The sequence below is a fragment of the Rhinopithecus bieti genome, unplaced genomic scaffold (genome assembly GCF_001698545.2).
Source record: "Rhinopithecus bieti isolate Rb0 unplaced genomic scaffold, ASM169854v2 scaffold_4981, whole genome shotgun sequence".
NCBI lineage: Eukaryota > Metazoa > Chordata > Mammalia > Primates > Cercopithecidae > Rhinopithecus > Rhinopithecus bieti.
In genome coordinates, this window is record NW_016805130.1 from 2,191,959 (window position 1) to 2,216,102 (window position 24,144).

General features: G+C 37.7%; 1 protein-coding gene across 2 annotated transcripts in view; it reads left to right on the forward strand.

The window, feature by feature from the left end:
* The first annotated feature begins 314 nt into the window (after positions 1–314).
* Positions 315–24,144, forward strand: part of NDFIP2 (Nedd4 family interacting protein 2) — a 76,695-nt gene continuing 52,865 nt past the window's right edge. Inside the window, exons 1-2 of one of the 2 annotated variants that reach the window (XM_017871225.1) lie at positions 315–602; positions 5,626–5,971. In XM_017871225.1, the coding sequence (XP_017726714.1) occupies positions 5,651–5,971 (321 nt within the window). In that variant the 5' untranslated portion in view covers positions 315–602; positions 5,626–5,650. Of the gene's footprint in view, positions 603–5,418; positions 5,972–24,144 lie in introns of those variants that run through there. The other variant, XM_017871224.1, reaches the window with a different exon arrangement.

A 24,144-nucleotide genomic window follows, 5' to 3' on the forward strand; every position in this document is an offset into this window, starting at 1 on the left:
CTTTGTCAGGCCAGTAGTTTTTTCCCCTATTTGAATGTTAAAGCCAGGAAATGGGTATAATTTTCCTCGTAGTTCTAGAAAGGCAGCATCTGGTAAGTTATTCCATCTGATTATCATTGTCATTTTATTCTTCAGATATTTAGTGACCTTTATCATCAGGACTGAAATCAGGCAACCTTCTTATATGGTGATCTTATTGTTGTGTCATAATATGTTGCTAATGGTGAGGCAGTGTACTGACATTAGACTGTGTTAAACAAATGAGGCCTGGTTTCTGTTAAGAAATAAAAAGAGCAAATGCACATTAACATATTAAGAAGATCTGGGTGCATAGGACACACTTCTCTTTCCTAATATTTTGCACATACAGACACACACACCACAGACACATACACACACACACATACACACACACACACACACACACACACAGTATCTGTCTTCTTATACAATAATCACATTAGCCAGTTAAGGGACACCTGTCATAACAGCCCTATGCTCAGTGACTTTGCTGCTCTTCTATGGCTTACAGAGTAAAAAGGAGATAACAACATAGAAAGTCCTGCTTTAGTATGGTCAAAGAACAGCCTTCCATACCCAAGGTAAAGCAAAGATTATTTTAATAACTTATGAGTTATTCCAAATTCAAATATGAATTCCCCAAAGCAAAATGGCTACTGATTTGCTCACATTTGTTGCCTGTTAACAAATAAAGGAAAAATGAAAATGCTAAATAAAAATATTGTTAGGACTGAGATGTAGCTTATCAGAATTCAGATCTTTTCCAAGTGTTTACTGGTGATGCCATCATATATAACTATATGTATTATATAAAGCTGATAGGAAAACTTAAATTTAGGAAATTCATTTACATTTCTAAGCTAACTCTGTGGTACTTCCTTCCTTTCTCCTGTTCCTTCCTCTACTTTTATCTTTATTATATAGATACTATATTAGTTTGTTGTATTTAAATAAACAGGGAATGTCAGTTCTCTGTATCAACTTGGCTAGATTGTAGCCCTAATTATTCAAACACTGACATAGGCATTGTGGTGATTTAATAGATGTAATTAAAGTCTTGAATCAGTTGACTTTAAGTAAAGAAGATTATCCTCAATAATCTGGGTGGGTCTGATTGAGTCAGTTAAATGTACTTAAGAGCAGAACTGAGGATTCCCTGAGGAAGAAGAAATTCTGCCTGTAGACAGCAGCTTCAACTCCAACCCTAGAGTTACAGGGGTCTGCCCTGTGGATTCTGGACTTGCTGGACCAGCCCACAGAACTGTAAGCCAATTCCCTGCAATAAATCTCTTAAGATATGTCTTCTACTGACTCTGTTTCTCTAGTTGAATCCTGACTGATAAAAAGTTTTATTTCAGATTCTTCCAACATACTGGAGGAGAATAAAGAGAGGAAAAAGAAGTGGATACTTGATTTTAAAATTGCTCACTTAGATATCCTCTCTAAAATTATAGAGCTGAACAGATGACAGGAATCTCAGAACCAGTTAAATAAGAAACACTATGTGAAGCTGAACTGAGGTTCAAGCCTACAAACTGATTAAAAGAGAGAGATATATATACACACACACATTATAAAAGTTTCAGAGATAAAACTGGAGTCATTATTGTGTTAATTTTCATTTATATGTGAAAAGCAATAGTTTCTTATATTTTCTAATATATACTTTAGAATTTAATGTCCAGAAAATGATTGCTAGTGAATTTTCATTAGGTAGAAATAGAAATTTTCAGATAATATAAAATTTTACCTCTTTCTAGTCATTCTACAGGTAATTATACAAAAACCATACATATTCCAAATGCAATTCATTACTAAGATCTGTGATCACACTAACCGTCAATAGCTACTTTGAGTAGTTCTATGTGGTAAAGGAAATGATAAGAAACTAAAAATCAGTGAAGTAGTAAGGAAAATTTGGAACATCGCCTCCCTGTGACTTAGGCCTGTGTAGATGGCTTTCTGTAGGCAATGGCATGTCTTATTGCTCTTTAACTGGTGGGAATCCCAACGAAGAATCCTGGCATTTGGGTGTGCAGCTCAATATATCTGACAATATAAGAAAGAGGATGATGAATGTTAAGTTGCTAGTTTACCTCTAGAGGGAATGACCCTGCTTCTGGGAAGGTGGGAGGGGTTCCCAGTGGGAAGTACGCCCCAGGCAAAGAGATCCCCATGACCTCTATACAGCATCACACTATAGAATACCATCAAAGTCATTCTTAGTAGGAAGGCTTACGGATACATTAAATCCACATGAGAAAATGCTAACAATGTAGAGTCCTGAGAGTTATTCTGAAGATGAAACACCAACCATGTAAAATGATAGTTGTGATTATCTAACACAATTTTGATAATACTCCCCTATCACTATACATCTTGGTACTTGTCTTAGTTGGGTTCTCCAGGATGCAGATGCTGATATAAAGTTTTAAGTGTAAGAGATTCACTGGGGAGCAACATCTGTGAAAAGAAAAAGGACTGGGCAGGGCAAGCTGTCACAACATGCTGCAGAGCTGGAAAAGTCTCTGCCAGCTTCACAGGGAACTCTGAAGCAAAGTTTGTCCCTTAAAGGGCTTCAGTGTCTAGCAAAAATAGCCAGAGCCTTGTACTACTGCCTTGCTCAGTTAGTGGCTGGGTGCCACCCTGAAAATAGCACCTCCTCAGGTTGAAAGCTGAGGGAGACCCTGACAAAGCAACCAACTGGAAGTTGTCTGACAGCCACATTCCTTCCAGCTGGGCAGAGTGTGCTTTCTTGAAAGGGAATCTGGGCAGCTTATCTCCATGTCTTCTCCAGTACTGCAGAGCAGCACTAGTAAAATGTTGGGTGGCTGTGTGTTTGGAGATGAAAATTGATCAGGCCAGAACGAGAGGTGTTAGTGAAGTGCACTAAAATTCTACAATTCTACTTGAGGTAGCTTCTAGTGCTGCACCACCGCAAATTCCTTAGATAACTAGAGCTGTCACCATAATACCAGAGACTGAAAATATTACTGGATGTTGCTTAAGGTCCGTAAAATGGTAAAGAATATTGTTATTTCCATCGCGTCACAAGTAAGTTTCTCCTAGTGGGACAACTCAGTGCCTCTGCTTGTAATGGTCCATTATAGGTCACACGGGCTTAGCTGTAAAGTGGGCAAAAGAAGCTCAGAATGCCTCTTTTGGGGATGATGAATAAGAATCATTATTTTACATAGATCAAGAAGGTGGGATTTAAAGAAGTCAGATTGGCTCTTTGTGATACATTGCTATCTTTTTATGTCTTCTGCACGTTTCACAGTAGTGGTGGCTAGGAAGAGGAAAGAGACAAGGACTGTTTTTATTAGGTACATTACACTTAATATCAGCTTAATGTAGTGCTTAATATGGTGGAGGCTCTGAGGTCTGTCATCACCTACTAGCGATTTGGCATTAGCCAAGTTCATGAAACTCTTTGTGCCTTATTTTCCCCCTTCATCTGTTAACCCAGGAGTGCAACTGTGCCTATATCATGAAGTTGTGGTGAGGCTAAAATAATAGATGCATAGTACTGGCTTAGAAAGGGCTCTATACTAGTAAGCTGTTGTTCTACTTCTCCTTCCCCTTTCTCTTCCTCATTAAAAATACGCTTTCCTGCTGAATGTGTTACTTCACTAGATTAGCAAAATGTTCAGGGAATCTGAGAGGAGGGTAAAATAGAATCTGTTACTCTATCAGGATTCAAGATGTCTGCTTTTCATCAGGTCTTTGATTTTTACGGTTATGTTCTCAGTGCTGCGTTGGGTGTAAGAAATGGTCTCTGCTCTGAGTGGCCGTCTATTTGAGAAACAAATGAACACATGAATGATTAATGAAAACACATATGCATATAAAATTGAGTTCTAAATAAATCTTATAGATCGTAAATGATATAAGGATCTAATTTCAGTTTGCTGACACTGGCTGTTGATTTGGTCATCGAGAAGCAATACCATTTGGAGTGAAATTGTGAGAGTGAGCGTTTATACCAGTTATACCAATAAAATGGCATATGTTTATTGGCTTAGAAACTAAAATATATTAAGATCAAAACAAGGCAAGTTTAACAATATTTAAGTATGAGATATCATTGCCTCTTATTGTTAGCACAGTAATGCTTTCTACTATTAGACATATCAAAATGGCACAAATAGGAAGAGTTGATGAATGCTTTAAAAAGAACTACAAGGAAGGCTTACCTTTTTAGTTGTCAATCTCTCAAAGAGTTTTTGGGGTTTTTTTTTGTATCTTGCTATTTCAACCAGTTGATTAGGCTCACCCAGTGGCAGTCTTCATTTCAAGGATGTCCTCTGGACATTCATGAAGGAAATAAAGTAAATGGGGCTCCAGATCCCTTTCCTTCCCTTCAGGGGACTCCACTGTAAGATCATTTAGGGAAAATGTGGTCTTATCTTAAAAACATAACTGGGCCACATCAAGCAGCACCATAGTTTTGAGGGTTAACGTTAGTCTTCAGGTTAAAAGGTACTGTTCACTGCTCTGTCATACTCTTCTACTTGCTAGAGAAATATGCTTTATGCCGTGTCATGTGTGGTTAAGCAGACACTGAGATGCTGTTAACAATGCTCCCAAGTGATTCCCTGCTGTTAAATCCATTGGAATTATTGAGCATTACCACAAAATAATCCTATCTGATTTCATTACTTTCTTCTAACGTCCTTCCAGTAACCTAGACCTCTGGACACCTCTTCGAGAGCTGTCTGGAGAGTCCGTTGGATTTTAAATCTCTTATTACCAAAAGTGGAAAAAAGTTTAAAAGTAACCAAAGAGCTGGTGCCTGTAGTCTCAGCTACTCCAGAGGCTGAGGCAGGTGGATAGCTTGGGCCGAGGAGTTCCAGGCTGCAGTGAGCCATGATTGTGCCTGAGAACAGCCACTGCACTCGTCTGGGCAATATAGTGAGACCCCATCTCTAATCATCCCACAGAAGAAACTCAGGGCAGTGGATAACTCTATAGGATACTACAATGATGAATACCTGCCATTACACATTTGTCGTAACTCGAGGAATATACAACAACCTGAGTGAACCCCGAGGTAACTATGGACTTTGAGTGATGATGATGTGTCAATTCGGGTTCATCAATTGTAACACATGTACCACTCTACTGGGGGATGTTGATAACGGCGGGGGGGGGGGTGGGGTTATGCATGCGTAGGAGCAAAGTGTATATGGGATATCTCTCTAACTTCTCAATTTTGCTGTAAACTAGAACTACTCTATATTAGTCTTTAAAAAATCCCCTATCTTACGAATGATTTTGAATAAGCGTTTTAGCAATGTTCTAGAGATGAATCTCCTCCCCACGTCCTACGCTGGGTGAGTAATACGAGGAAGTGTCGGGTACCCGGGCGACCTGTCCTCAGGTGTTCTAGGAACGCGGCCCCATCCCTTGTCAGCCTCTGTCTCTGTGTGGTGAGAAGGCGCACTGGCTCGTGCCTGCGCGAGACTCGCGCACATAGAAAAGCCCAATCAAGGACGGGTCATTCCCGCCCCCCGCGCGCCTTCTGCGACCGCCCACTCGACAGGTTGACAACCTAGACAGCTCCCCCGGACTTGCCTTACTTTTCCATCTCCTCCCACCCAGCTATACCCTCCCACTGGCGGCGCGGATGGGACACCGGCGGAGCCAGCGAGTCTGCGCGAGCGGTCCGAGCATGCTCAATAGCGCGCGCGGCGCCCCGGTGCTCCTCCGCGGAACCGCGACCAACGCGGAGGTCTCGGCTGCCGCTGCGGGAGCCACAGGAAGTGAAGAGCTTCCGCTGGGAGACCGCGGCGGCAGGAACGGAGGCGGAAGGGGCCCTGCGGCGACGACGTCGTCGACGGGGGTGGCCGAAGGAGCTGAGCACGGAGAGAACTCCCCCGCTCTGAAGCCGGATCCAGAGCCGGGCAGGATGGATCACCACCAGCCGGGGACTGGGCGCTACCAGGTGGTGAGTTCCCGGCCTCCTGTGCTTCCCGGGACTGCCTCCCGCCGGGGCGTCCTGAGAGTCCCTTTCATCAGGTTATTCCCAGAGGAAACGCTATGGCGTTTGTTTTGTTTTCTTTTGGATCTTCTGACTGGAGCTGCTTCACTCGCCTCTCCTGCGCACTCCTGTTTAGGACTGCTTCGAAACCCTTCCCTGTCGCCCCAAGTCTCCTCCTAGCTCCTCGCCCGTACCCTTAGCCCCCTTTGAGACACCCTCCCTCCGCACACCTTACAACTTGTTATCTGTTTTAATTGCTCAGTTTATAATTTTCTTATTCTCTGACTCAGTCACTTCTGAGCCATTCTAGTCGATTGTCTACTGGAAGTGGGGCTGACTTCGCATACCTGCCCGGAAGGTGATCGCCGTCATAAATGGGGTGGGTGGGGGGGAAGGTGGGGGAAGGTCTAAGTACTGTGTAAAGTGGGATTTGGCAAAAATGTGGGTTAGGAATTGTGGAACCGTAGAGAAAGACTGGCCATAGTGCTGATCTTGTCTGCTCGTTAACCTTGTCATTTTTGTCCTTTTCCATTATGTTAGTATTAAAAATGACTATTTTTTGTAATCCCCACTTTTTGTTCGTTTGTTTGTTTGTTTGTTTGGCTAGAGGGGAAACAGAGGTAGTTTTAGTAGAACAAATTGTAATCTTGTTCGAAAAATTATTTNTGGTGGGTGGGTAGGTGGGTGAAGGTCTAAGTACTGTGTAAAGTGGGATTTGGCAAAATGTGGGTTAGGAATTGTGGAACCGTAGAGAAAGACTGGCCATAGTGCTGATCTTGTCTGCTCGTTAACCTTGTCATTTTGTCCTTTTCCATTATGTTAGTATTAAAATGACTATTTTTTGTAATCCCCACTTTTGTTCGTTTGTTTGTTTGTTTGTTTGGCTAGAGGGGAAACAGAGGTAGTTTTAGTAGAACAAATTGTAATCTTGTTCGAAAATTATTTTTCGTTAAATACAAGGTTTTCCAGCTTAACTGTGTAAACTTTGGTAACTGTATGCTGAAAAAAGTGAAATGTGTTCCTCTATATTTTCAGTGTCAAATTTTAAATATATTTTTCTTTGTGTATTCTGGTGGTAACGTTGGAGATTCCTGTTGTAAACCTTAGTTAAAAATGGACTGAGCAATAGACTGTGCTGTTGTGCTGTTGCAGCTAGGTAGCATGTCATTCTACAAACTTTCAGCCCATTTACTGGGGGAGACGAGATAAATAATACATAGGTGGTGGTGCAATTTATGGTTTATAAAATTTTACAAATTTAGGTATGTTAGCCCCGGGTTTCAACTTTCAAATCTATTTGCACATGTAAGACTTAGTTATAAGCCAAGACTTTCTATTAATAAGTACATTTTGGCAATATGAAGGACACTGTAAGATGAGATCCCAATGTACGTAATTTTGCATTTTTCTAAGATAAAAGCTCATGAGGCTTCTATTTTCAACTGGTTTGCGTTCTTTAAAACCTACAAAAGGTCCATATTCCGAATTCTTTGAAAATTTATCAGCTTTTCTCAACAACTTGGGAAATACTGTTTCTGCCAGTATGGAAAGCATTTTTCAAGTGTACATCCTTTTGATGGTTTGAAGGGCATTTCTAGGTTTGTAAATGTTAGCAAAAATAAAATGATACAAATATTGAATAATATCAGCAGTGGAACTTGTTTCATTTTTCTAATCTTTCTATTAGATTAGAAACATCAACCATATTCTCCTACACACGTCACTACTCAAAACACTGTTAATTTATGTAGCTCTCAGTTTTAAGATATTTGTTTTCCCTACAGCTCCTTTCAAAATAAATGGACATATTTTATTGCTGCCCCCTCCCCTCATTTTTTTCAAACTGACCATGTGTCCCACATAGACTTTGGATGTTCCTTGAGAGCAGAGGGCAAAAATCAGTTCTTCTAAAGATAATGCCTACCAGTCCCTCTAAAGATAATACTTTAAGTAGGTAGGACATCGATTTGTTTTCCTTGTAAGGCAACAGTGTTAGAGTTACACAACTTACATAGTCATTTAATCTATCCATTATAACTCTTAGTTTTGTTTATAACGGCCTGATTAATAACATCTAAGTGTATGCCAGAGAAAAAGCTGAACTGACGTTTTCAGTAGACTTTTTAAACTAGGGATCAATATTCAGCTCTGGCTTATATGATGAACATAACTATTTTGTGGTTGCCTTTAGCTCAGTTTTTGGGAAAACTGGAATGTTTAATAAACTGGAGCAATAAACAACTTGAGTTGTTGAATGTTAAGGGATGACTAAGTCAGGAGATAGGCAAGTATACTTAGGGGTGAGATGGTATGCAATGTTAATTTTTCACTTATTTAAAGAATTTAAATACAACTTTTCATACTGGAAAGCTAGCAGTGATGCTCAGGGTCATCAGAACGACCTACTACCATTAGCCAATACACAAGCTTTATCTGGAAACTTTTTCTGTGATCTCTTCTCTCCTTTCATTGTTAAAAGGACCCAAAATTTATTAAGTAATGCAGTTAACAGTTTAGAGCTACAAAAATTCTTGATTGTTACCCTTCTAATTTCAGAAAAAGCTAGGTATGGTACATAATTTTCTGGGAAATTCAGTTTTGTTCGTTTGTAAATGAGCAATGTTGCTAACTTTGATGAAGTTGACTTGGCTTGCAGCTGCTAGACCACATTCTAACTTTGATGTTCTTATTTTATTATTTATTTATTTTTTGAGATGGAGTCTCTGTCACTCAGGCTGGAGTGCAGTGGCGTGATCTCGGCTTGCTGCAACATCTGCCTCCCAGGTTCAAGTGATTCTCCTACCTCAGCCTCCTGAGTCACTGGGACTACAAGTGTGCTTCACCATGCCTGGCTAATTTTTGTATTTTAGTAGAGATGGGGTTTCACCGTGTTGGCCAGGCTGGTCTCGAACTCCTGACCTCAAATAATCTGCCCGCCTTGGCCTCTCAAAGTGCTGGGGTTGCAGGTGTGAGCCACAGAGCCCGGCCAAAGTTCTCTATTTTAAAGGATTATGTACCTCTACCAAGCTGACTTCTAAGATTGTACCTGTACCAAGCTGACTTCTTATACAAGTTAAATTGGCATGTTGATTGTAGCAGTCATTTCCCAGACTATATTTCAGAATGATAGTAAGTGTAGCTGGAAGATTTACAATACATTAGCATTTTAAAACCATGAAAAATTCTGCAGTAAAGACAGTGATTTGGATTTCTTTAACCTAGCTCTTCCTAATCTTTGTTTTGTTTTGTTCTTTGTTTTTAAAAATTTAAGATTATGTTAACATTTCCAAAATATCAGTTTTCTATGGAACGTAATTTGAAGTATTCATTCTACAAAGATCTGAGTACTTTGCTCTTGTATCTGGGGAATTAGAGTTGCCCTCAATAAATCAGCTGGGAAGGAGGCTTGAAGGAGGCCTGACTATTAGCGGGTAAAAAACCTGCAGGTTTTAAAGCCAGCTGGGCTTATATATTAGATGGTGCTGTTTGCAATTTGTGAGACCTTGGCTTAGTTACTTTACATCTTGAAGCCTCATTGTCCTCATATTAGTACCTACCTGACTAGGATTATTGTGAAAGATAATATAATACGTGTGTAAAACATATAGAGACTGGTACATGATAAATAAGTACCCTTTTTACAAGCTAATAAGTTAGTGTGTTAATGTTTCACGGTTGCTGGCAAAAAAGAGGTGACCTCCAAGTTAGAGACCGATCATTACTCATGGCATAGCAAGCAGCACGAACATCAGCATATTTGTGTAGGTTTTCTTAGCTACCAAATTCCACAAAGGGGCTGGGTGTCCATATGGATGCGTGCAGTGGGTTTGCATCACAGCTGAGGAACTGAGAACCAAGGGTGCAGTGTTTTTTTTTTTTGTTTTTTTGTTTTTTTGTTTTTTTTTTCAAGCAGCAAATATCTTAGCAAACAAAAAACAAACTAGTTTACCTTTTCCTGGGATGGCAGTTACACACTGTGGTTGCCTGATCTTTGTTCCCAATGTAACTTATTAGAAGAAACAGCTCAGTATCAGGAAATGGAAAGCTTTACAGACTGACACACTCAGCAAGAATGTGCAGGGACATTCAGGCCCATGGCTGACTGCCTCACCCAATAATGCATGTTCTGGATGAGATAATGTATAATGAGTTTTCAGTATAGTCATTTCATTTTCCATTGGAAGGAAGTGTTGCACCCTCTTACCTTTCCTTACTGTCTAGTTGTCACCTTTTCTTGCCAACATTATTCCTTTGATCGTCTCTTGTTTGTTTCTTTGGAATTTATCAGTGTATTTTATCTGGTTTATATTCTTACCGCACCTTTTTTACATTATCAAGGTTACCCAACTGCATAGTCTAATAACTACTTTTCAGTTCTCATGTTGCTTGATTTCTCTGTTATATTGACAGTATGAACGTTCTTTGAAAGTCCATCCTTATTCCTGATAATAAGAAACTTCCTACTTCTCTTGACTTTTTCTGACTTTTCTTGTCTTAGTGAACTCTTTTTGTACTTAATTCCTTCTCCTTAAATATTGATGCATTACCTGGCATGGAATATTGTCTATTAACTTTCTTCCTCATTTGACCATCCCTCATGAATTGTTTGCACTATGTGAATAATATTTGTAGAATACAGGTTGAGTATTCCTAATCCAAAAACCTGAAATCTGAAATGCCCCCAAATCTGAAACTTTCTGAACACTACATGATATAACAAGTGGAAAATACCCCACGTACATATTCAACACAACTTTGTTTCATGCACATATAGTACGTTCATCTTTGGGACCCATTCCCAAGATATTTTGTTATGTGTATGCAATATTCCAAAATCAAAAAAAATCTGAAATCCAAAACATTCTGGTCCCAAGTGTTTTAAATAAGGGATACTCAACCTGTATCAATCTTATTTTGTTCTTTTGCTCAAAACCTTCAGTGGCCCCTTACTGAACCTGCCCCGACATTTAATAACATTTAATATTTAAACTTCCAAATTTATAAAAAAGTTGAAAGAATTGTACAGTTAACCTCCATACAAATTGTAGGCTCTACAGTTGTTAACAGTTTATTTGTTTTGTGTATTTATCAATCCATCTTTTTTTGTTTGATCCTTTTGAAGGAAGTTGCAGGGATCAGTGTACTTGCATGCAAGCCACGTATTTTTATTAGCCTACATTTTAGTATTTGTTTATGGTTCTTTTTCTTTGGGGTAAAATCAGTGTATATTGAAATGCACAAATCTTATATGGCCTAGTGGATGAACTTTGGCAAATTCGTATACTCATGTAACCCAAACCACCTTTGACATGTAGAGCAGAGATCAGCAAACTATGGTCCAACTCCTGGTTTTGTAAATAAATTTTATTGGCACACAGCCGTGCCCATTCATTCACAGTGGTAGAGTTGAGGACATTCGTGTACTGCATAATGACTTTTCATTCAGTGAGGGACCTCATATATTGGGGTCCTGTAAGATATATTTAGATAAATACTTTTGTGTTACAGTTGCTTATAGTATTCAATACAATAACTTGCTGTACAGGTTTGTAGTCTAGGAGCAATAGGCTAGACCATACGGCCTAGTGTGTAGTAGGCCATATATACAATCTAGATTAGCAAAAGTACACTCCGTGATGTTAGCACAGACACTCATCCATCATAGGGACCCCACCCATATGACCTCATCTAAACCTAATTACCTCCCAAAGGCTCTAACTTCAAATAACATCACTCTGGTGATTAGGGTTTCAACATACACATTTTGGAGAGACACAGACATTCAGTTTGTACCACTACCTTTTACAGATAAATTTTACTGACCTGATACAGAACATTACCATCACCGTAGAAAGTTCCCTTATTATCCTTACTAGATCAATTCCTACCCCCCAGGTGACTGTTCTGATTTTTTCACTTCAAATTACCTAGTTTTGCCTATTCTAGAATCATACGGCATGTAGTCTACAAAGCTTCTTTCATTCAGCATGAGGTTTTTTAGATTGATCTATGTTTTTGTGTATTTATCAGTAGCTCATCCCTTTTTATTGTATATTTTTCATCATATAAATCATATGAATACACTGCAGTTTATCCATTGCTATTGATGGATATTTGGGTTGTTTTTAGTTTTCTTTTGCTGTTATGAGTAAAACTGTTATATTCTTGTACAAATCTTTTTGTAAAGCTGATATGAATATTCTTGTATAAATCTTTTGTGGACATATGTTTTTATTTTCCATGGGTGGAATTACTGAGTAATAGGGTAGGTGTATGTTTAAATTTTATAAGAAACCACCAGACTTTTTTCCAAAGTAGTTATGCCATTTTATACTTCCACCATCAATGTATGAAAGTTTTGGTTGCTCCACACACTTGCAAACATTCTGCTGCTGTCCGTCTTTTTAATTTTAACCATTCTGGTGGGTTTATTACATTTTTGAAGTTTAAAATTTCTGTTCTTAGCATACAAATTTTTTTGAATGGGCCCTCCCTACCTGCACAGTGACATATCTCAGCAATCTGTCTTCTTAATTTTTATGCACTCATTTCTCATCTGAAGTTCTGTACTCTCTCTGGTTTGTTTACCTCATAAAATCCTATTCTTAAATGTAGAAACTCCTTTGAATCTATAATTGAAAGAGGGAGGTAAAGAGAGCTTCTTACCTCTGTCATCAGCATCAAGGCAGAAGAAAGTTAGGATAACTTGTTATACTGAATTATGTGTTCGTGTGTCTTTCTAACCTTGTAGACTCTTGCTTTTTCTCAAAGGTGTGTCAGGGTTCTGTCAATGTCTGATTTTTATTTCATCTTTAAAATAGATCTTTACATGTTGAAAAAACTAATTGAGGAAATTTACACTCAAATATGTTGTATACTAAGTAGTACACCAAGTTGTACACCAATACTCAAATATATTGTATACCAAGTTGTTGCTTCTAACTTGAAGACCAGTTTTATGTTAATTTGGGTTGCGAGGGTAAATTGCTTTTAAACATACCCCAGATTAAAGTTTCTCTTGCTATTTTTGTGCATGTCATGATATTAACTGTAAATATGTTATTTATTTGTTTGAGTTTAGCTCATTAAAAAAAATTATACAAATGAGTACACACCTGAACAGTGCTGAATCAAATGGTAGCCTTTGCTTAGGTACATTTGAGCAGTACATGATCTAGTACTGGAGGACTATATGTGTAGTGGCAAATAAATGCATTGGAATTGTATCATGAAAATACCGTATTATAATTTATAGCTTATGTTTTTGAGTGCCCTTTGTCAGATTTATGCTAAAGATATGGGAGCAGTTTTTAGATATCGTTATTAATTATGAAACAAAGATCCTATAACTCATTCATCTGACATATAATAGCTTATGAAGTACTTCTGTCTGCTTCTGTTTAAGTGTTGGTGAATAAGACAGTTAAGTTTTTGTCTCATGGCTCATGCTTTGGTGGAGGGAGTGCAGATAGATAAGTAAGCCTAATTTCAGATAGTAATAAATTCTTTGAAGAAAATAAAGCAAGTTGATGGAATAAATAATACATTCTATCAATTATGAAATAATAATAATAGAACAGTAATTACATTATATTAATAAAATGCTGCTAAATGCTTTATACATATTAGCACACTTAATCCTTCCACTTCTATGAAGTAGATTATGTCATTATCCTCATTTTGCAGATGAACATGAGACACAAGTTAAATAAAGTCCCAGCTGTGATGGAGTTGGTATTCAGACTTGGGTGTTTTAGTTTTATATTGCTGTGTAACAATCATCTCTAAATACAAGCATTTTATTTTCTTTTAAGATTCCATGGGTTGAGTGTGATCAGGGAATTGTTGAGTCTAGTCTACATAGTATTAGCTGGGGCTGGAGCCATTTTGGGGCTTGATTGGGTTGGAATTTCCAAGATGTCTCACTCACTTGGCTGCAGTTGATATTGTCTATTTTCTGGGAGCTCAGCTGGGACTGTTGACTTGAGCATCTCAGTTCTCCTCTGTGTGCCCTCTTGATGTGACCTTGGCTTCCCACAGCAAAGAAGGAAGAGGAAGCTGCTGTTCTCAGGGCCTGGGCTTGGAAATTCATAATGTCATTTTTGCAGTGTCCTATTGGTCAGAGCAGTTGTAAGACCCCCTAAATTCAAAGGAAGAAGGAATAAATTCCATCTGTCAGTGGGGGAGAAACATGCACATACATAGAGGGAAGAAAGCGATAGTGGCCATCTTTGGAGATGATGTACCACACCAGTCAATTTGACCCCTTAGTAGATAGGGATCAGCTTAGTCAGGGAACTCCATCCACTCTGAAGTTGTGACAGTCAGGCAGACTTAATTGAAATGTGAAGATCTAGTTCTAGTTGATGAATATTGAAAATGTAATAGTAACCTGTAGTGGAAATGAGTTTGTTGATTGAAGATATAGGAGGAAAGCTGTATGGCTGCAGCAAAGTTAAGGGGATGGCCTAGAGTAGAATGGGACAAAACAGAAACAAATTTTATGCTGGATTTGATAGATGAATGCAACTCTCATTTATAACTCTAGTTTATAATTGTTTCGTGAAAGCGGTTAGGTCCACCTACATGATTTGCAGAGTCTAATGCTGAATGAAAATGTGGGGCCCTGGCCTGTGATGAGGAAGTCAATCTCCCCTTTCTGCAGACCTCGTCTTTGTACAGGTCTACGGACCCCCAAGCAAATATGGAGTCTCCACGTCAGGACTTGCTCATTACCTACATCAGTGATAGGCAAGAGGCCACCCTCTGAAATGTGCCAGGGTGCTTCTAGCCTAGGATGGAGATGGCTGTCACCTTGCCTTTCCCCGAGTTGTGGGGTGAGGACTGCGAGGTCAGACTGAGCCAAAGCGTTCAACTGAGTGAGAACACTTCCTGGAGAGGCAGACTGCTGGTGAGCTGAGGTGTCAGGCCCCTGGCACATGCTCCATTGGAGTCCTATTGGAGTTTACTTACAAAACTGATATTTAGAGATGAAATTATTAAGAATTTTAAGACAGTGATCACAGGGTATTAAACTCCAAGCATGAGTTCCTCCTAACTGGTGGTCCCATGTGACTGCAGTGATCACATGCTCATGAAGATGGCCCTGAAGGTTGTGTTACTTGGGATGGTGGTGGTGATGATGTAGACCAGGGGTTAGTAAACCCTTTCTGTAAAGGGCCACATAGTATTTTAGGCTTTACAGGCCATGTGGTCTCTGTCACAGCTACTCAGATCTGCCATTGTAGTGCAACAGTATCCATACCAAAAATGAAAGTGAACAAATGGGCTGTGTTCCAGAAAACTATTTGCAAAAACAGTGTGCTGGATTTGGCCTGCTTACTCTAGTTTGCCCACCCCAATGTAGATGTTATAGGAATGTACCTCATATAGTCCTGAAGCTTGGCATGTTGAAGGGCGCTTCAGGAAAATTAATTTTTTTTTTCTTTTTTTTTTTGAGACAGAGTCTCACTCTGTTGCGCAGGCTGAAGTGCAGTGGTGCGATCTCAGCTCATTGCAAGCTCCGCCTCCCGGGTTCACGCCATTCTCCTGCCTCAGCCTCCTGAGTAGCTGGGACTACAGGCACCCACCACCACACCTGGCTCACTTTTGTATTTTAGTAGAGATGGGGTTTCACCATGTTAGCCAGGATGGTCTCGATCTCCTGACCTCGTGATCCACCCACCTCGGCCTCCCAAAGTACTGGGATTACAGGCCTAAGCCACTGTGCCCGGCCCAGAAGAACTAATTTTTTATTTCACCCAGTCTCTAAATAAATTCCTGACGATGTGGTGAGGTTGTTTTGCATCCCTTACTTGCACCTGATAATCAGTCAAGCACCTAGTCTGTCTCTAGAATTGGGATGGATATGAGTGGATAGTAGAAGAGAATATAATACTGCCTGTGAGAGTGGCAAAGACAGCTTATTCAAATATGGTGGAATCTTCATTCTGTTAGTGTGATCGCCTCACTGAGGTTATTCTTGACTACCTTATTTTAAATCACTGTGTTTTATCCAGAGTACTTGTCAGCATCTGGTATTCCAAATATTTTGCTTATTTATTTCCTACCTCCCTTCTTCCTCCCTGAATTTAAGTCTCATGATGATAGAGAGGTTTTTTTCTGTTTTGCTCACTACTGTGTATATCTTTCCATACCTGGCATGTGGTAGACTTTCAGTATTTGATAAAGGTGAATGAATGGTGCTAGTTCAAGGCCAATTTTATAGACATAAAACTTTGCCTATGTTATTTCATTCCTTTTTATATTTGTTCTGTCTCTGCTACTGAGACCTGGGCTCTTTAAGGTGGGGGTGATGGTGGTGGTTGTTTTTTTGCATTCTCTTCCAGCTTAAAATATATTGCTTAGTCTTCCTCCGCCTCTCCTCTCTCTCTGAATCTTCCTCCGCCTCTCCTCTCTCTCTGAATGATGTCCTTTAGAGTTGTTCAATAAGTAGCCCATGAAGCCATATGCAGTGGCCCTCCTTATCACTTTCATAAACTTTGGAGTTGTGAATACTGGTTTGATTTTCCTTATCTTTTTTATATTGATTACTCAGCAACTATTTTCTTCTTACTATTTTCTTAATATCTGACTTTCATTCTAAAACATTGCTCAATTGTATGTGTATCCACATTATGTTATTTTAGGATTTTGTATGTATTCTATATATGTCGGCCTAACTTGAGTTTAATTAACTGTGGAATGGTATGGAATCTTATGCTGACGTTTAGTCAGTGTAAATTTACTGACAAGATCACTGTAATTAAGGCTATGTAATTGTAAATCATTGTATGTCTCTGTTTTTGGGCCTTGTTGTTATGGTTTTGAACTTTCAGATGTTTGATCACTTAGCCGGAATTAGGGTGTGGGTAAAATTCTTGTTAAAGACTTGCTAAATGCAAGTTGGGAAATGCTGCAGTAGTCTAAGATTTACTATCAGATTATTTCAGGGTTTTGACTTGCTTGCTTTTAAGATTTGTTTGAACATGTACGGTTTAATATTTTAAAAGTTCAGTAATGTGCCGTGGTTTAGTTCATCTATGATGTTTCTCCAGAATTACTCATAACATTATGTAAAGAAATTGTGCTGTTTGGACAGAGGTTTTGAGAATAAGGGAGTGAACTGGAGTTCATTGTGTAAAAGAACCTTTCAATGTGATGGTATTAACCCCTTTACTAATTTTAGGGGTCTTAGGACATATAGCCTGTTGGATATTGGACTGAGGAAATCCAATAGTGACACCTTTTTTTTTTCTTCCTTTCTTTACAAGTGTTCAAAGTGACAGCTTTTATAGAACATTTGTTCTCCTCACCTCGGGAGAGCTTTCATCTATATCAGATGATTTTTTGTGTGATTTCTCTCCAAAGGGAAGAGTCTTGAAATAACACTTGAGAGTTTTGTGTTTTTTGAGGCAGAGTCTCACTGTGTCACCCAGGCTGGAGTGCAGTCTGGTGGATCACAGCACTGCAGCCCCAACCTTCTGGGTTCAAGCAGTCTTCCCCCTCAGCCTCCCGAGTAGCTAAGACTACAGGCATGCATCACCACACTTGGCTGATTTTTTTTCTTTTTTAGAGATAGAATCTTACTATGTTGCCCAGTCTGTTCTCAAATCATTTTCCTGCCTTGGCCTCCCAAAGTGCTGGGATTACATACATGAGCCACTGTTCCTGGACACACTTAAGACCCTTTTAAGTTTTTGTTTTTAACCTTTAGAGAGCAACAGGAGCACCTGCATACCTCATCCCTGCCTACTTTGTTGTTGCATGGCGTACTTTGGCCATGTTTTAAACTATAATGCTTTTGTTTCTTCTATCACCATCCCAAATCATGCTATCCCTTGCTTTGTAGCTTTTAAATGTATCTTTCCCATTTTTTCTTTTCTCCCTCCTTCCTCCAGGACTAATTTCAATTCTGTATTCAGATCGATATTTAGATGTTATTTTCTTCGAAAAACCTTTCCTTCCCTTTTACCTCCCCATCTCCATTTCCTGCTCTTTACTTTCAAGTTCTGTGTGTTCTTTTAACAGTGTGCACTTATCCTTGTTATAGCCCTTATTTCATGGTGTGTCCTTCCTCACTAGATTGTAAACTCAGTGGGAAGCAGGGCTTAGATCTGTCTTGTTTATAATAGTTTATGTCATTGTACTGGTCCTGTTACAGGTGAAAAATAAATACTTATTAAAGAAATAAATGGATGTCTTTTCTGAATGACTCCAAGTGTATGCATGGCGATACTGGTATATTTTCTTATGTTTATAAAGCGATATGTAGTTTTACAGAATTCTGTGCTTTAAAAGTAATAATGTTTTGCACAGCCTATATACTGTTGATATTCTTGATGTTCATAATTAGGATGTATCCTTTGCTTTTATAATAGTGCTGATTAATCAGTTTAGATGAGTTCTGGTATTTTTGAATAATTCCTCTTGTAACCCATGGCTTGCATTTGCAAGACAGTAACCATGGTTAGGTTATTTTGTCTACCCATGGAAAAGAGAAAAGGAAATTGTTTCCAGATATTGTGGAAGTAGAGGAGTCCTTAGTGATCATTTTCTTCAATGTACTCATTTTACAGAATACTCTCCAAGGGAGTTTCTGTTCAAGTTTATGCAGGAAAGCTTAGAGGACAAATTTTATTACTGTAAACATAGCAACAGAGTTAAAATACATCAAGGATCCTGGGAAATAAAACCTTTATGATAGCTAACTTTCTTTTATTTATGACAATGCCAGACATAGGGAGCATGGATGGTATAGCATAAAAGTCTGCCACAGTGAACCCAGCCGATTGTGTAGCACCTACAACTCAGTAACCTTTCATTGGGCTGGGTTTAGCTTGTAGGTAAGTTTTCTTTAACTGTCATATTAAAAAAAAGTCAAGTAGTACATGTACAGTTTTAAAATTCCGACCACCAAAAGACAAATAATTAAAAACAGCAATCTCCTTTTCACCCTTTATCTTGTAAGTTTTTCTCCTTGTAGGGGAAGAATCCAAAAAACCTTCGAACTATTTCAGCTGCTTTATTTTACTCTGTATTTTTAACATATGCAGTTTCAGCCACTAATTTATTTTTATTAATTTTATTTTGCTTTCTTACATGTCCTTGCTTTCCCTACCCAAATCATGATCTTTGTAGTCCTGCCTCTTGGGTTCAAGTCTTGACTTCTCAAAAACATTGTGACCTTGGGCCAACTATTCTGTGTTGTAGTTTCCTCATCTGTAAAGTACGGACAGTACAGAATTCTATCTCAGAATTATTGTGAGGATTAAATGTATGAAAACCATCTAATTTTTGCTTAAATCAGTGATTAACATTTACATTTTATGACTGAAAAAATAACTCATCACTGAGTGAAGCAATATATTTTGTATAATTTAAAAAATGTTTCATGGGGTTGCTTAATTTTTATTTCTTTAGTTATCTATATATCTATTGTTAATTTTTTGCGTTTCCTCTGGTGACTTTCCCAAACTTACTTTTCATGTTAATTTTTGCATGGTCAGAGGCATTGGATTAGTTCCTTTTTTCTTTGAAGACATTCTTCCTAGAGCCCTCTATTCTCCTATTTCAACTGTACTATTTGCTCTCTAGGCCTGATGCACAGCTGTCATACTGAGACTTTTCCCTGTAGATGTGTTATATTTCCTGTTTGTTGCACTATAAGTCTTTCGTTGTTTTTGTTTACTCGTTTATTTTGCTGGAAGATGTTTTCCCATAGGTTCTTAAGAAGGGATACTTGGGAGCTTAAACATTTTTTAAGACATTGAGTTTGCTGACATAAAGCTCATTTTAATGTCATTTTAATGTCTGTAATACCTGTAGTGATAATAACCTCTTTTCATTCCTAATATTGGAGATCTTCTGTATTCTTTTTTCCTTAAATGGTCTAGCTGTGATTTTCTGTCAATTTTATTGATCTTTTTAAAGAATCATCTTTTGACTTTGTTAAATTTCTGTTGTTCTATGTTACCAATTTATGTTTTACCTTATTTACTGTTTTCTCTTTGTGTTATGGTTTACTTTTTTTGTGTGTCTAATTTCTACTTATTTGATATTTTTCTTGAAATCTAATTTTCTAATTTGATTTTATTCACTTTAAATTTCTGGAGACATTTTTATGGGCTAATATATCCAACTTGATAATATACTGTGTGCACTTGAAAATAATGTATATTATTCAGTTGTTGGATGTAGTGTTCTAAAAATGTCAGATCAGGTTCAGAGTATTGTTCTGATCTTCTGTGTCTCTACTGATTTTGTTTTTATGTTCTACTAATTGCTGAAGACGAGTTATTAAAATCTGAAATGATTTAATGATCCTTTAATGATCTGTTTCTTGTTTTCTAAATTTTGCTCTCATGAAATGTCCCACTTTATCTCTGATAGTGATCTTTGTCTTCAAGTCTATTTTACATGATAGTAACATAGGCTTCTTATTTTATATTTAGTTTGGTGCAAAATAATTGCAGTTTTGCCATTGCTTTGAAATACTTTCAAGTGACAAAACCACAAATACTTTTGCAACAACCTAAATATTTTGTGTGGTGTATCTTTTTCTGTTTACTTTCAACCTATCTAGGTCCTTTAAATGTGTCTTTTGTTGGTACCTTATAGTTAGGTCCTACTTTTAACAGCTTCTGCCTTCTCATGGGAGTGTTTGTATTTAATGTAATTGTTGATATGATTGATTTACGTCTACTGTTACTTTTTTTTTATCTTTTCTGATTTTTTGTTCCTCTTTTTACCCTTTTCTTCTTCTGGATCATTTGATTTATGAAACAAGTTTTAGTGTCCCTTTCAATATTTCTGTTGCCTTTTAGCTTTCCACGTTTGCTCTTAGATTACAAGAAAGTGTGAAGGTTAGGCATGTATATTTAACATTAATATTGTATTACTTCACATAAAATGTAGAACTTCCTAACCACATAGATCCATTTACTCTCCAGCACCTTCTAATTTCAGTGTGATAGTTGTCATATGTAATATGTTGGAAATCCCACCAGATAATGTTGTAATTTTTGTTTTAAATCATAACATTTTAAATAACTTAAGAGAAAAAATTAATATTTTATATTTCCTGAGATATTTACTATTCTCTGTGCCCTGTATTCATTCATGAAGACACAAGTTTCCCTGTATTATTAATTTCTTTTTAATCCGAAGAACTTCTTTAAGAACTTCATTTCTTAAGGTGCAGATCAGCTGCTTGTCAATTCTCTGAATTTTCCTTAATCTGAAAATGTCTTTATTTTGCCTTCATTCCTTAAGTGTCTAGATATGTATCTTAGGGTATAGAACTCTTGGCTGAGTATTTATCTGTTAGGTCTATAAAGACATTCTTTCATTTCCTCCTGACCACCATGGTTTCTGATGAGAAAGCTGTAATTATTTGAGTCATGGTTTCTCTATATGTATAGAGGCTGCATCTAGTAACTTCTGTTTATCTTTGATTTTTTTGAAGTTGTGTAATGATAATACTAGCTGTAACTTTCTTTAAATTTATTCTGTTTTGGCCTCACTAAAGTTGAATTTGTAAATTGACTTCTTTTACTAATGTGAGGAATTATGGCCATTATTTCTTCAAATTTTTTTCCTGCCCTAATCTTTCTCATTTCCTTTGAGCCCCAAATTCTACATTTAAAAAACTTTTAAAGGGTTTAAACTCACTGTGGCTCTGTTGTATTACAATTTTATTTGCTCTTTTTTCTTTTCTGCCTTTTATAATGGGTAAATTCTATAATTTTACCATTTATTTCCTCTTAATTGTGCCATTGATCCCATTAGTGAATTTTATTTCATATATTTTCCATATTAAAATATTTATTTGGTTTATTTTTTATATTTTCTGTTTATCTGCTGAGATTCCCTGTCTTTTAATTGATTTCAAAGTAATTTACTTTGTTTCCTGGAACGTAGTTATAATAGTTGCTTTATAATCCTTATATGTTAACTGTAACCTGAATTGCCTTGTGATGGGCATCCGCTGATTGCCTTTCCCCCAGAGAATGATTTGTATTTTGAGTATTCTAGTAATTTTAGATTTTATTCTGGATCTTCTGAATGTTTTGCTGTGGTCCTCTGGAGAATGTTGGTTGTTTTGTTTTAGCAGGCAATCAGCTCTCATAGATTCAGATTGTAAGCTGGGTCTCTTATGCTGTGTGCAGTGATTCAAATCTTACCTCAGGTCCTTAGGCTTTTACTAGTATCAGTTTTGGATCAGTCCTACATATGCATGGCTTAAGGGTTAATGGTTTCCCCTTACTTTCTAGTTTGCATGGGCTCCCTTCCATGCTTCCTCTGGCTAGAATAGGGTTTCTAGTGGAATTTTAGCATCCTATGCCTCTGTTCCTCTCCATAACTGTGGCTTTACCTTAGAACAAAGCTGCAAAAAGAAAGGGAAACTTACCTGGTACAGGTTACTTTTCCAAGTTTTAGCTTCCCTCTACATCCTTGCCTGTCTTTTTTAATATTGAGAATACTCAGGTAGTTGTGTTTTTTTAAATTTTTTAAAATTCTTTTTATATTTTGTCCTAAGTTCATAATTGCTCTCAGTTGGGAAGGCTGGACTGTAGGGGGCTACTGCCATGCTGGAAGTAGAACCAACTGTAGATATTTGAGTTTTTTTTTTTTTTTTTTTTTTTCATACTCACTGCATTCACTTTCCCCCTAGTATTTTTGTTTTTTCTTTCATGTTGGAAATTTTCTTTAAATTTGGGTGTTCCTTCCATGCCCATTTATATCCTATATCTGTGATGTGTGTGTGTGTGTGTGTGTGTATGTGTGTACTTGTTGATCTTGGTTTCGATGTTTTATCATGTCTTGGTGAACCAGCCTTTTCTGTGGGACCCTCCCAGATGTCAGTGTCTGCAATTTATTTAGGAAGCTATGGCAGTAGTTTAAGTAAACGATAATAGTGGCTTGGATTAGGGTAGTGTCACTAAAGAGAAGTGGGTGGATGGATTCAAAGATGTGTGTGTATGTGTGTGTTTGAGTGTGTACATTCAAATCAGCTTTACAAATACTCATAAAGGTCAATTTGTGCTGAGAGGGAGGGGCAGGGTAGATTACTACCTGTGAATTTTTACTGGAGGCATCTTAAAATAGAAAGAACTTGAATTTAGAGACTGTTAAACCTGGGTGTGAATCTTTTTACCTTGTTCATCTTAGTTCCTATTGCAGACAAATGAAGTAATGAAATTCAGGTTTTACATTTTACTAGAAAATGCTAGTCATGTTGTTTTCTTTAAAACCTCAGTATGGCAGTGTTTTAAATTGTCTAGTGCCTTTAGAGATATGGCATTATAATGATCAGTATAACTTGAAAATGGGTATTATTAATACAAAAATAAAGAAATATGAACCTTTCAAAACAAAGCACCAGGCCCGAATGGGTTCACTGGAGAATTCTTCTGTCCTAGTCTGATTTTGTGCTGCCATATCAATACCACAGACTGTGTAGTTTATAAGAAAAGAAATTTATTTCCCACAGTTTTGGATGCTGGGAAGTTCATTATTAAAGGTGCTGCCATCTGTTGAGGGCTTTCGTGCCATGTCATTCCACATCAAAAAGTAGAAAGGCAAGAGAGTATGAGAGAGAAAGAAGAAGGGAACTGAACTCATCCTTTTATCAAGAACCTACTCCTGCACTGATTACATTAATCCGTTTATGAGGACGGAGCTGTCATGACCAAATCACCTCTTGGAGATTCTATCTCTCAACATTGTTGCACTGGAGATTAAGTTTCTATCATAGGAGTTTTGGAGGACATGCTCAAACGATAGCATCTAACAATAATTTAAGGAAGAAATTATTTCAATTCTCTACAGTCTTTTCCAGAAAATTGAAGGCTGACTCATTCTCTGAGGCCAGCATTTCCCTAATATCAAAGCCAGACAAGACATTTTAAGAAATCTACAGACCAATAGTTCTTATAAATGCAGATGTAACAGTCCTCAACAAAATAACAAGTAAAATTCAACAATGTGTAAAATTAATTATGTGCCATGACCAAATGGGATCTTTTCCAGGTATGCAAGGGTAGTTCAACATTCAAAAATTAATTAATGTAATCTGTTACATCAGTGGCTAAAGAAGAAAAATCACATGATCATATAACAGCTTCAGAAAAAGCATT